Source organism: Cyprinodon tularosa, unplaced genomic scaffold, assembly GCF_016077235.1.
Source record: "Cyprinodon tularosa strain WSP-4 unplaced genomic scaffold, ASM1607723v1 ctg33, whole genome shotgun sequence".
Taxonomy (NCBI): domain Eukaryota; kingdom Metazoa; phylum Chordata; class Actinopteri; order Cyprinodontiformes; family Cyprinodontidae; genus Cyprinodon; species Cyprinodon tularosa.
Genome location: NW_024039041.1, coordinates 481,123 through 492,833, shown reverse-complemented (window position 1 = coordinate 492,833; position 11,711 = coordinate 481,123). Strand labels below are relative to the sequence as shown.

Sequence of the window (11,711 nt, the reverse complement as noted above, 5' to 3'; positions counted from 1 at the left end):
TTTTTTGCCACACTTTTCTTTGGCTACTTTTATCTATCAGATAAAACATATTGAAGTTATTGGCTGTATTTAAACATCTATCTAGATAAAAGGTATATTGGATAAATTTCTTTAAGGTTTGAGTTCTGGGCCGAACATCTTTTCCATTCTCATTACTTGCCTACTTTTATCTATAATTATCCTGAATAAAATTGATATTTACAAGTACTAATTTCTACAAAAATGGTTTATTTACTAAGTTTTTTTTTTATCAGAATAGTTATTTATCTATGATTTAACTGAAGACTCCTAGATGACTTGCATTTTCTCTTTACCCCATATAATAGAAAATGTAGTTCTGAATAGAGCATTAATTCTGCACTAATCTTTAATGTTAGTATATTAATGTGCATAATTAACCACAGTGTTTTTGTTGTCAAGTAATTGTTAATCTATGAAAAATTAAAATGTAATGAATATTAAGAGTATTACCGTAGTATCACTTGGGAGTATTACTGCTGCCACTGTCAGTATTATGAGGGGGGAAATGGTAAATGGTTGGGTAAGGGTCGTCATGGCCACCCCTGGCCCCCGCTCTACCTCCGCCCCTGGCCAGGATAAAATAAATTATGAATAAGTTTTGCAACTAGACCATTTGACCTAAAAGAAAATCTTTATTTGAATAGATAAAGAATTATTTGAATTAGAGTGAGTCGGATCTTTATTTTAAAGGTAATGCGAAGATTTTAAAGCTTTTATATATGTAACTTATTGGTAAACGAGTCACTTCCTCCCACGGAAAAAAAAAAAAAAAACACTTCCTTGTTCTGCTAAAGCCAAGTGGGCTGAACTTTGAGTTGAGAATCACGCAGGTTCAGTTTGTAATCATTTCCTTTGGTTCTAACATGGATGGTAGCGACTGTAAAGTGGACCTTTTCTCGGTCCCCCTGGTTGCGCTCAATGTGAGCGTGAGGAAGAAGTTAGGACTCTATCTTAACCCCAAACACACGGTGGCTGCGGACTGGACCGCCGTGGCGGAGACTATGGGCTTCTCATACCTGGAGATCAAGAACTATGAGAGTTCCAGGAACCCCACCAAGACGGTTCTGGACGACTGGGCGGCTCGGAGCTCTGACGCTTCTGTCGGGAAGCTACTGAGTATTCTAGAGGAGGTGGAGAGGAGAGACATTGTGGAAGATCTTCAACCTATGATAGGTGAGTGTGTCCCTCACAATACAATGATCATTTAACATATGCGTAGAGATGATGTCATTTTTTTTAATTTGATTGCCTATCAGAGCCAAGCTTAAGTTGTTCGGGGCCAAAGGCAGAATGAAATGTGGGGCCCACCTCAAATCATGAATAAACATATTTTTGGGTTTCTGTTTGGCAGAACAAGAAGTTCTTAATTTTAGTTAATTTAAATGAAGTAGGTCAAAGAAGTCCCTGATTTGCATGTTTGAGTCATCATCTATCCCCTGTACTCCTGTGCTATGCTATCTCCCCCCTTGGAAGTGGAGCTCTCTGCGCAAGACATTCTCTAGATATCTCATTGCGGTTTAGATACAACCGCAATGAGAAAGGTGAGCTTCAATGACTGTCTGAAATCGTAGCGCACCACAGATATATGCCTGAAAGCGTGCGTGCACTGAAAAAGATAGCAAATTGGACGAGCACGTAGGACTATCACCAGAATGATTGACAGTTAGGAGGACCAGTTATTTCGATGATCCACCTGGAAAGATCATCCTCTACACCTTTAATAGAGCCCAACCGTCCTGCAATACCTCGAGGCAAAGTGACACCTTTGTGCGGTTGTAGACCAACAAATATGAATTAAATCAACTGTAATTTCAAGTGAATCTTCTGCAGAGCAGAAAGCATCAAAGAAAAATAATCATAATCCTCCTAACAAATTCAAACAAGAAAACATCAAAGTAAGAAGCATTTCAAGTATATAAATGAAAAGTCAAATTAAATGCATTAAAATGCTTTTTCCTCAATAAAACCTTTGATCTGTTCATAATACCATTTGTACCTACATTAGTATTATTGCGAAGGACGTTTACTAATGCACCCGTCCTCTCTGCAGTGGCCTCTGAATACCTCTGCAGCTTTTGTTGCTGCCTCAGTAAACACCAACCTAGTGCTTTTTAAAGCTTATCCCCAGAATCAAACGTTTTTTACTCTTTTTTTTGTGTGTGTGTTTGTTTGCTTATACTGGATCTTGGAATTTTCCTAATTTTTTTCCTCATCCTCGCTGGGAGATGCTAGCCCCCTCACTTCCTTGTTTAACCTCTGCACACATCTGCAGTATTATTATAAATACTCATGAAGGGCTTTATTTGCCAACAAACTGAGCAAAAAGAAAGTGTAAAACAAAAAAGAAAGATAGCTATTTACACACAGAAAGAAGTGGCTGTTTTTCAGTGAGCTACTGCAGTTAAACCAGGCATATAACGTCGATATGCATCTTTTTATTGGATTTTTGTCAAAAAAGACATGAAGTTAACATTTGGAATTGGTCACTTTTAAAAAAAGGTTTACAAGCATTACGCTGCCTTGCATTATGCATAAGTTAGGCTGTCGTTGGACATAAGTTCTGGAGTCATCATGAATACTCTATGTATACGCCCAAAATTGAAAAAAACACATAGAAAGTTCAGCGTATGCAAGCATTTTAGAAGATTCTGGGATGTCAGGCATACAGTGGCTAAATTGGCAAGGTGTGACAGGGCCCTTAGAGATTGATCCCATGACTTCCCCGCCTACTTCATTCTGTCATGCAGGTTCTATCTATGTAATTTCACCAAGTAAAAAAGGTGTGGGTGTGGCCTATTGAATTTAAATATAATGCAATAAATAGTTTGGTTAATCACAACTCATCAATCATTTAATGATCGGGTTATTTATTTTTTCACATCGGACGATGATGTTTTTGTCCTTCTTTAATATTATTTAAAAGCTGCTTTTTTGCATTAACTCATGTCTGACGTTGACATTGTTTTTCATAATCTGAGGAGAACAACTTGTTTTTGTGTTTTTCCTTTTTCTTCCCCATATAAATATGTGTTTTGCCTCCAGATGATGACGTCAGAAAATACCTCGAGAACCAAAAGAGGTCAGCAGAGCCCCCGCTCCAGGTTCCTGAGGTGGACAGCTGTGTCCCTCGCACACCAGAGAGGTCTGGAATCACGGTGGACGACGTACCAGGAGGTTTGGCTCTTCCTCTTTTAACACAATCAGAAATTCAAGGTTAATTTGGCAAAGTTTAGAGCAGTTTAAGTGAATCCTATGAGATCCGCTGATCTGTTTTTTGTAAGGGTTGCAGGATGTTGTTGGTAGCCTCACTATAGGCTTCCTGTTGGTTAACAGCAACTAAAAACTAAAAAAATAAAAAGGCTGTCATTCTGTGCAGCAGGATAGCTGAGAGATGGTGCACCAAATCACAAGCGAAATAAAAAAGCAAGAGTCATATAAAGTATTCTACATATTTGAATGATCATCTCAAAATAGTGTAAAAATACAAAGTGGTGAAAAGCATTTTTTTCCATCTTTTTTTTTTTTTTTTCTAATAAATAAATATGTTAAAAGTGCAACATCTTGCTGTAAATTCTCAGTGAGATCTTCTGCTCATCTGAACCCTCCACAGTAGCTCTGGCTGCTTGTATAGCATTACTCCCTTTTGACCCTCAGCATCAGTCTCAGTTCCTTTATAAGGTAACTTAGTTTTGTCACTTAAACTTTTTTGTTTTACATTGAAATAAGAAAAACATTTAATATAAGTCTCTTCTGAGCCTTAAAGTTTTTTCATTAATCTCCTTCATCAATATCAAGATAATAAAAACAATTAGTTTATGTTTTTGTAATATTTGAAACCGTCTTATTTTGTTCTTTCTGCTCAAAAAACTGCGTATTTGAGCTTTATGTTGCGATGTTTTCAAGAGATAAAATGTTTTTCTAGCCTGAAAGCTCTCGATCGTGAGAATACTTTCAGTTGCAAAGCACCGACACAGGAAAAGCTCCACTTATCTCACACTGCGATGCTTTATCTTTAAGTTTGCACTGAACTCACTTATCTGCATGTCCCTGCTGGTTTTCTGTTATTCAATTTAACCTTAGATCAAACAGATAGTTGTCCTCTGTAATAATAATATTTCCATGGATGTGGGTAAACCTGTTGCCGTTAGTTCTTTTTATAGACAGGAGCATTTTTTTCTTTTCTCCTGAAAGGAGGTTTTCCTGAATATAATTCAAATCGTTTGTCCCCAGGAGCCCCAGAGTTGTTTGACGCCTTCATCTGCTACTGCCAGAGCGACTTTGACTTCGTCCATGAAATGATCCGGGAGCTGGAGCAGACGGAGTACAAACTGAAGCTCTGTGTATTTGATAGGGATGTGCTTCCAGGCTCGTGTGTGTGGACCATCACCAGTGAACTGATCGAGAAAAGGTTGGCAGCAGATATCTGTCCATCTGACTTTATTCTCTGTTAAATATTTTAATGAAGAATGATATATCCTGCAATCTAAATCTTGAATATAGTCTGTTATTTTTATATGGGAACCATCAGGTTTCTATCATGGAGTTAATTAGCTGTTAAAAAGTTGGATTATTTGTATTTAAAGTCCCCCTGAGATCATAAACATGGGCAAATCTGCATATTTAATTTTTTTGTCACATTGGCTGTAACATGAGTGTTCATGTGTGCAGGTGTAAGAGAATGGTGGTGGTGATTTCTGATGAATATCTGGACAGTGATGCCTGTGATTTCCAGACAAAGTTTGCTCTCAGCCTCTGCCCTGGTAAAGTGTTTTGTTGATGTTGTTGTTTTTTAATAGTGTAAAATCTCCTAATCTTTAACTAAACTTTGGTTACTTTGCAGGCGCTCGAAGTAAACGGCTAATCCCGGTGGTCTACAAGTCCATGAAGAAGCCGTTTCCCAGCATCCTTCGCTTCCTGACAGTATGCGACTACACCCGACCCTGCACCCAGGCATGGTTCTGGGGACGGCTCGCCAAAGCGCTGTCATTGCCCTAACTGCGGAGTGAGGAGTGGGTTGGTTTAGAAGTGCCTTTTCTTCTTGCATTGACGTTTTCGTGTTGGATTAGAACCAAACGCTGCTGGTTCAAGTGCAGCGCTGCCACTTTTAGTGGTACCTCCACTAGAGATGCAATGAAAAAAGCTTTAAAAAAGAGCCTTTTTAAAAATAAGTTTAGAGAAAGAAGTTACTTTGACGTTTCTTCTGCCCAGACTCCTCTCTTTAGTTGAGACAAAAGGTTCCCTGTCTGATTTCAGTCTGAGACAACCAAGGATAGAAGGGATTTTTGTGTCCTGTGAACCATTTCTATGTTGATTAACCCACTTGGTGTTTGGCTCATGATCAATCAATAAACTAGATAGTATTCATAGAGTAGTTTCCAATCAGTCACATGAAACAGAAATACTGAATGATCATTATAGGAAAATCTATTTAAGAAAATAATAGAAAAACAGATTTTAATTTTCTTTTAGTTAAATATATATATATATATATATATATATATATATATATATATATATATATATATATATATATATATATATATATATATTTTTTTTTTTTTAAGTACTGGTATTTCAGAGTTCTTGATGCAGTTCTGTTAGCGGCGGGGGAATTAGCATTACTCAGTCTCAGTACAAATGACTGACTTCTCCAATCATGTAGTGTTAGTACCACATGACTTAAAGCCTTGTTGAGTCTTTTTTTTGTTTTTATGGCTTCAAAATCTTCTAAAGTGCCCCTCCTCTTTCTTTTTCTTTTCTTCTTTTTTTAAAGACAATTTCAACTTTCAGTATCTGGCAGGTTTACAGTATTGGTGTGTTTTAGGCTGTAAAAATGGCAGTTTGATGAGCAAAACAAACCTTTAAAGAAAATCCCACCTGTTCTACGAGAGGCGTTCATTAAGTAATGCCCCTGACTAATTTCGCATAGCAGAAGATTAATTAAACTTGGCACAGTTATTAGTCTTTCTCTACATAGGAACCACTCAGAGTAATGATTTCTCACATCGTTTGATGCAGCTCTGGACACCGTTTTTGTAGAACACCCCAGGTTGGTCCTCCAAGCATGTCGTAACTTCAGAAATCAAGGCTGCATCATCTGGGAAACACTTTCCTTTCAAAAACAACTTCATGGCTGGGAAGAGATGAAATTCACAGGGTGCAGGGTCAGGAGCCTAAGGGGGATGGGGGAGGATTTAATAGGCACACGCCCGTGCTTTTGATCTGGCAACATGCGAGTTGTGGACCGGAGCTTTGTCCTGCAGGAGGAGGATACCTTTACTGATTTTTCTCCGCCTCTTGATTTTAATAGCTTCTCCTAATTTCATCAAAAGCGAAGCGTAATAGGCTCCTGTAATTGTGTTACCCTTTGCCAGGAAATCTGTCATCATTACTCCGTCCTGGTCCCAGAAGACTGTGAGCATGACCTTGCCAGCGGAGGGCTGCACCCTTGCCTTCTTTTGAGGTGGTGAGTCCAAGTGTTTCCACTGCATTGACTGGGCTTTGGTCTCTGGATCATAGTGATGGACCCAAGTTTCATCCTGTGTTATCAATCTTTAGAAATACTTTCAGTCATCTTCTTGGCACATCCCCAAATTCATCCTCGAGCACTCGACGCGTTCTTGTTTCTGGAAAGCTGTGAGCAACCTGGGAATCCATCTGGCAGACACCTTATGCATACAGTATGCAAATGGTCATGAATGATGGTTTCCACAGACCCTGTACTAATCTTGACCTCTTGGGCTATTTGGCGAACAGTAATTCGTCGATCTTCCAAAATGGCTGCCTCAACTTGAAGGACATATGCCTCATCAATGGCAGAAGAGGGACGACCAGGTCTGGGAGCTGTTTCCACAGACTTCCAGCCATGTTTGAATTTACAATGCCAGCATTTTACAAGGTCATATGATGGGGTATCATCGCCATAAGTTTCTTTCATTTCATCAAAATTCTCCTTTGGTGTGCATCCTTTCGAACACCAAAACCGGATCACTGCGCGACACTCAACTGGCTCCATTTCACAGCTGACTCAGTTCAAACACCTGTAAATCAGAAACCACAAATAGTTCAGAGCTGTTTTTTGCAAAATAACCCATAGAGATGTAAATTATTACACATGCAAAATTTCATCTGGATCAGACAACTGGAAGTGTGTCAGGGACATTACTTATTGAACGCCCCTCGTACCAGGATGGTAATAAAAGGTTAAGAAGCTGTGAAGATTGTTTACTGTTGTGATGGCAGGACACGGCTGATCATTATACCTTATGTGGTTTTCCTTCCTGTTTTACAGTTAAAACCATGTACCTCTCTAAAATATTCTAAATCAGTGTAATTAGATTACACTATTTATTTTTTAGAGTGAGGAAATATAAATTTTAAGGCTTTTCACGCATATAAACCAGGGATTGTCCTGAGTTTGAACTCACAAATAATTTTTTCATAATTTTAACTTCCGTTTGTCATCATACATTTTTCAGCCTGGATATAATTAACGTTCTAAATGCACAATGACATGTTGCTGAGGTATGATACTTTGAGCTCTACAATAGTGGATCATGCTCTGATGCTGTGTAGGATGTACTTAATTATCTGTTTAAGCTTTTTTAAGTGTCTGTATTTGATATTTACTCCCTCTATTGAGGGTAATAATAGGTGACATTGGGACTGAACATGAAATTAAATTGTGTTTTTGCATAAGCTGAGCAGCTCTTTGCCTCTTTTATCTGTGACATCAATGTTTTATATGAACTGTTTTAACAGAACAAGCGGATGCTCTGTTGCCATGCATTTGTAGAATTCATTCTTTGAAAAATTGTGTTGAGTATTTTATTTTTTTTCTTAGAGAAGTTTTTCCTTCAGTGAGCAGCAGCGCTGCAAATGGGGGGGGGGGGGGGGGGATTCAAGGAGCCAATGATTTGTCAGGGGTCTACAGAGGGCCCCTGATACAATTACAATACTGACAAAATAATATAATGTACTGGTAACACAAAGTTGACTTAATATTTCTCCATGCTCAACACCATGGCTAGCTTACTTTCCTCTGATGACAGCTCATTTCTAAAGAAAACTCTAGATTTATACATTTCACTGATGTTTTATCTGAGTAATCCATGCATCCATTTTCCATCACGCTTTATCCCAGCTGAGGTCAGGAGGGATTGCTAGTTGTCAATGGGCTAGAGGTGGGGTACACCCTGGACAAGTTGCCAGTCCATTTCAGGGCATCACAGAGACAAACTTTTTTGGACTGTGGGAGTAGAGAACCTACACATGCACACGGAGAACATGCAAACCTCTTGCTGCAAGGAAGCAGTGCTACCCACTGAGCAGCCCTAACTAAGTAATCAGTGCAGCTGATTAGCTCTGCTCCAAAATGACATATAGACCAAACAGAACCAAAACCCTTCTTTAATTAAAAAAGACTAAAAGTCTGTATTTAAAAAAATATATATTTTAATTGTTTTAAAACTATTAAATTAAAATCCTGCCTCCTCTACCATTGGCTCCTCTGCTTCTATGAGTTTATTGTCAGGCAGATCAGAAGATGGTGCTGCTCCCTCCTCCTTTCACCTGTCTCTGAGAGTCAAGTAAAGAGGCAAAGGGAGAGACTGAATCATGATAAGTCACAAGGTCCTGATGGTAGCAGTGCAGCTCTGTGGGATTTTTCAGCAGCTCTTCAACCTTAGCCTGACCCAGGAGATGGTTTCAGTGATGTGAACGTCCTCCCTACAGTAACAGGGCCAACAGCCCTCAATGACTGTAGACCTGTTGCCCTGATATCATTCGTCATGAACATTCTGGAGAGAATTCTGTTGGTTCATCTCAGCGAGCAAACAAGCAGCTATCACAACACTCTGCAATTTGTCTATTGCTGTGGAGTTCAACAAAGCCACTGCCATTTAGAGAAGGCAGACAGCTCCGTGAGGAACGTGTTCTTTGATTCCTCGAGTCTATTTAGTACAATTCAGCCTGAATTGCTTTGTATGAAACTTCAGAAGACTCAGATGGAGGCATCGACAATCGCCTGGATAAAAGACTACCTGACAAACAGACCACAGTTTGTAAGACGGAAGGCTCAACTGTCTATTCAGGCAGTCGGCAACACTGGAGCACCACAGGGGACGGTACTCTTCCCTTTCCTTTTTACTCTGTACACCTCCGACTTCCAGTACCAGAGTCCTGTCATCTGCAGAAACACTCAGATCACTGCCATCAAATATTGCCAAGAAGCTGAGTAGAGGGAGCTACTGAACTGCTTTGTGGCATGGTGTAGAAACAGTCACCTGATCCTGAATGTAAACAAAACAAGGGAGATGATTGTAGATTTTAGAAGAAACAGGAACAACTTGAAACCTATTCACATCAAAGTAGAAGAACTGAAGGTGGTGGAAGAGTATAAATACATTGTTGTTCAACTGGTCAACAAACTATACTGGAGACACACACACAACTGTGAAGCCGTCTACAAGAAAGGACAGAGCAGATGGTACTTCCTAAGGAAATTGGATCTTTTTTATAGTTGTAACAAGATAATACATATCTTCTGTAGGTCTGTTGTGGACAATGTGATATCTTCATCATCTGCTCGGGTAACAAATCACTTAAAGAACCTCAACAAGCTAATACAGAAGGCTAGTTCTGTTGTAGGAACTCCTCTAGAACTTCTGGAGATTAATTAACAAATAAGAATTTTATGTAAACCAGTTCAATTCATTTCAGTTTATTTATAAAGCACCAATTCACAACACATGTCATCACAACACATGTCATCATACGGTCAAATTGATTCAAAGTTTTCTATCTAAGGAAAATCAGTTGATTGCGTCGACTCATTGACTCAAATGCATTCCCTCCCACTAAGCATATTTGTAGCGACAGTGGAGAGGAAAAACTCCATTTTAAGCGGAACAAACCTCCAGCAGAACCAGGCTCAGTGTGAGCGGCCATCTGCCGAGGCCGACTGGGGTTTAAGGAGACAGAAGCAGAGACACAAAAAGCAACTGTAAACGGCGGCCCCGTCCAAAAAAACACACATCCGGGCAGACGAGCTCTGAACCAGCTCCCATGTCAGATGATGAAGAGAGCACATCCAGCCAGTCACTGTCAGAGAAACAGGACTACACTTGAAAACAGGCAGATCTCCAACATCTATAAACAAAGGTGTTGATGGCAGCAGCACAGCTGATATTTCTCTCCAGGATGGAGTCACAGCCAAACAGGGACAGACGAGGTGAAGCTACTACAGGTGCTGGTCATAAAATTAGAATATCATGAAAAAGTAGATTGATTTCAGTAATTCCATTTAAAAAGTGAAACTTGTATATTATATTCATACATTACATACAAACTCATATATTTCAGATGTTTATTTTGTTTAATTTTGATGATTACAAATGACAACAAATGAAAATCTCAAATTCATCATATCAGAAAATTAGAATATTACTGAAGACCAATAAAAACAAAGGATTTATAGAAATGTTGGCCAACTGAAAAGTATGAACATGAAAAGTATGAGCATGTACAGCACTCAGTATTTAGTTGGGCCTCCTTTGGCCTGTATTACTGCAGCAATGCGGCGTGGCATGGAGTCGATCAGTCTGTGGCACTGCTCAGGTGTTATGATAGCCCAGGTTGCTCTAATAGTGGCTTTTAGCTCTTCTGAATTGTTGGGTCTGGTGTATTGCATCTTCTTCTTCACAATACCCCATAGATTTTCTATGGGGTTAAGGTCAGGAGAGTTTGCTGGCCAATTAAGAACAGGGATACCATGGTCCTTCAACCAGGTACTGGTAGCTTTGGCACTGTGTGCAGGTGCCAAGTCCTGTTGGAAAATGAAATCTGCATCTCCAAAAAGTTGGTCAGCTGCAGGAAGCATGAAGTGCTCTAAAACTTCCTGGTATGTGGCTGCGTTGACCCTGGACCTCAGAAAACACAATGGACCAACACCAGCAGATGACATGGCACCCCAAACCATCACTGACTGTGGAAACTTTACACTGGACTTCAAGCAACGTGGATGAAGTGCCTCTCTTCTTTTCCTCCAGACTCTGGGACCTTGATTTCCAAAGGAAATGCAAAATTTACTTTCATCAGAGAACATGACTTTGGACCACTCACCAGCAGTCCAGTCCTGTTTCTCTTTAGCCCAGGCAAGACGCTTCTGACGCTGTCTGTGGTTCAAGAGTGGCTTGACACAAGGAATGCGACAGCAGAAACCCATGTCTTTCATACGTCTGTGTGTGGTGGTTCTTGAAGCACTCACTCCAGCTGCAGTCCACTCTTTGTGAATCTCCCCCACATTTTTGAATGGGTTTTGTTTCACAATCCTCTCCAGGGTGCGGTTATCTCTCTTGCTTGTACACTTTTTTCGACCACATCTTTTCCTTCCCTTCGCCTCTCTATTAATGTGCTTGGACACTGAGCTCTGTGAACAGCCAGCCTCTTTAGCGATGACCTTTTGTGTCTTGCCCTCCTTGTGCAAGGTGTTGATGGTCGTCTTTTGGACAACTGTCAAGTCAGCAGTCTTCCCCATGATTGTGTAGCCTATAGAACTAGACTGAAAGACCATTTAAAGGCTTTTGCAGGTGGTTTGAGTTAATTAGCTGATTAGAGTGTGGCACCAGGGGCCATCAATTTTGAACCTTTTCACAATATTCTAATTTTCTGATATGATGAATTTGAGATTT

General features: G+C 39.7%; 1 protein-coding gene across 1 annotated transcript; it reads left to right on the top strand.

The window, feature by feature from the left end:
- The first annotated feature begins 795 nt into the window (after nucleotides 1-795).
- myd88 (MYD88 innate immune signal transduction adaptor) lies at nucleotides 796-5,387 on the top strand. The gene is made up of 5 exons (XM_038293826.1): nucleotides 796-1,194; nucleotides 3,064-3,195; nucleotides 4,252-4,429; nucleotides 4,690-4,781; nucleotides 4,862-5,387. Exons 1-5 carry the CDS (start codon nucleotides 885-887, stop codon nucleotides 5,014-5,016), a joined length of 867 nt encoding a protein of 288 aa, XP_038149754.1. The 5' UTR covers nucleotides 796-884; the 3' UTR covers nucleotides 5,017-5,387.
- Nucleotides 5,388-11,711: the final 6,324 nt, after the last annotated feature.

What these genes read in the sequence shown, in the direction of transcription:
- myd88 (XM_038293826.1), top strand. Translation starts at nt 885, where the DNA reads ATGGATGGTAGCGACTGTAAAGTGGACCTTTTCTCGGTCCCCCTGGTT. An exon ending in AGATCTTCAACCTATGATAG is followed by an intron (nt 1,195 to 3,063) that starts GTGAGTGTGTCC and finishes TTTTGCCTCCAG; the next exon opens with ATGATGACGTCAGAAAATAC. An exon ending in TGCTCTCAGCCTCTGCCCTG is followed by an intron (nt 4,782 to 4,861) that starts GTAAAGTGTTTT and finishes GTTACTTTGCAG; the next exon opens with GCGCTCGAAGTAAACGGCTA.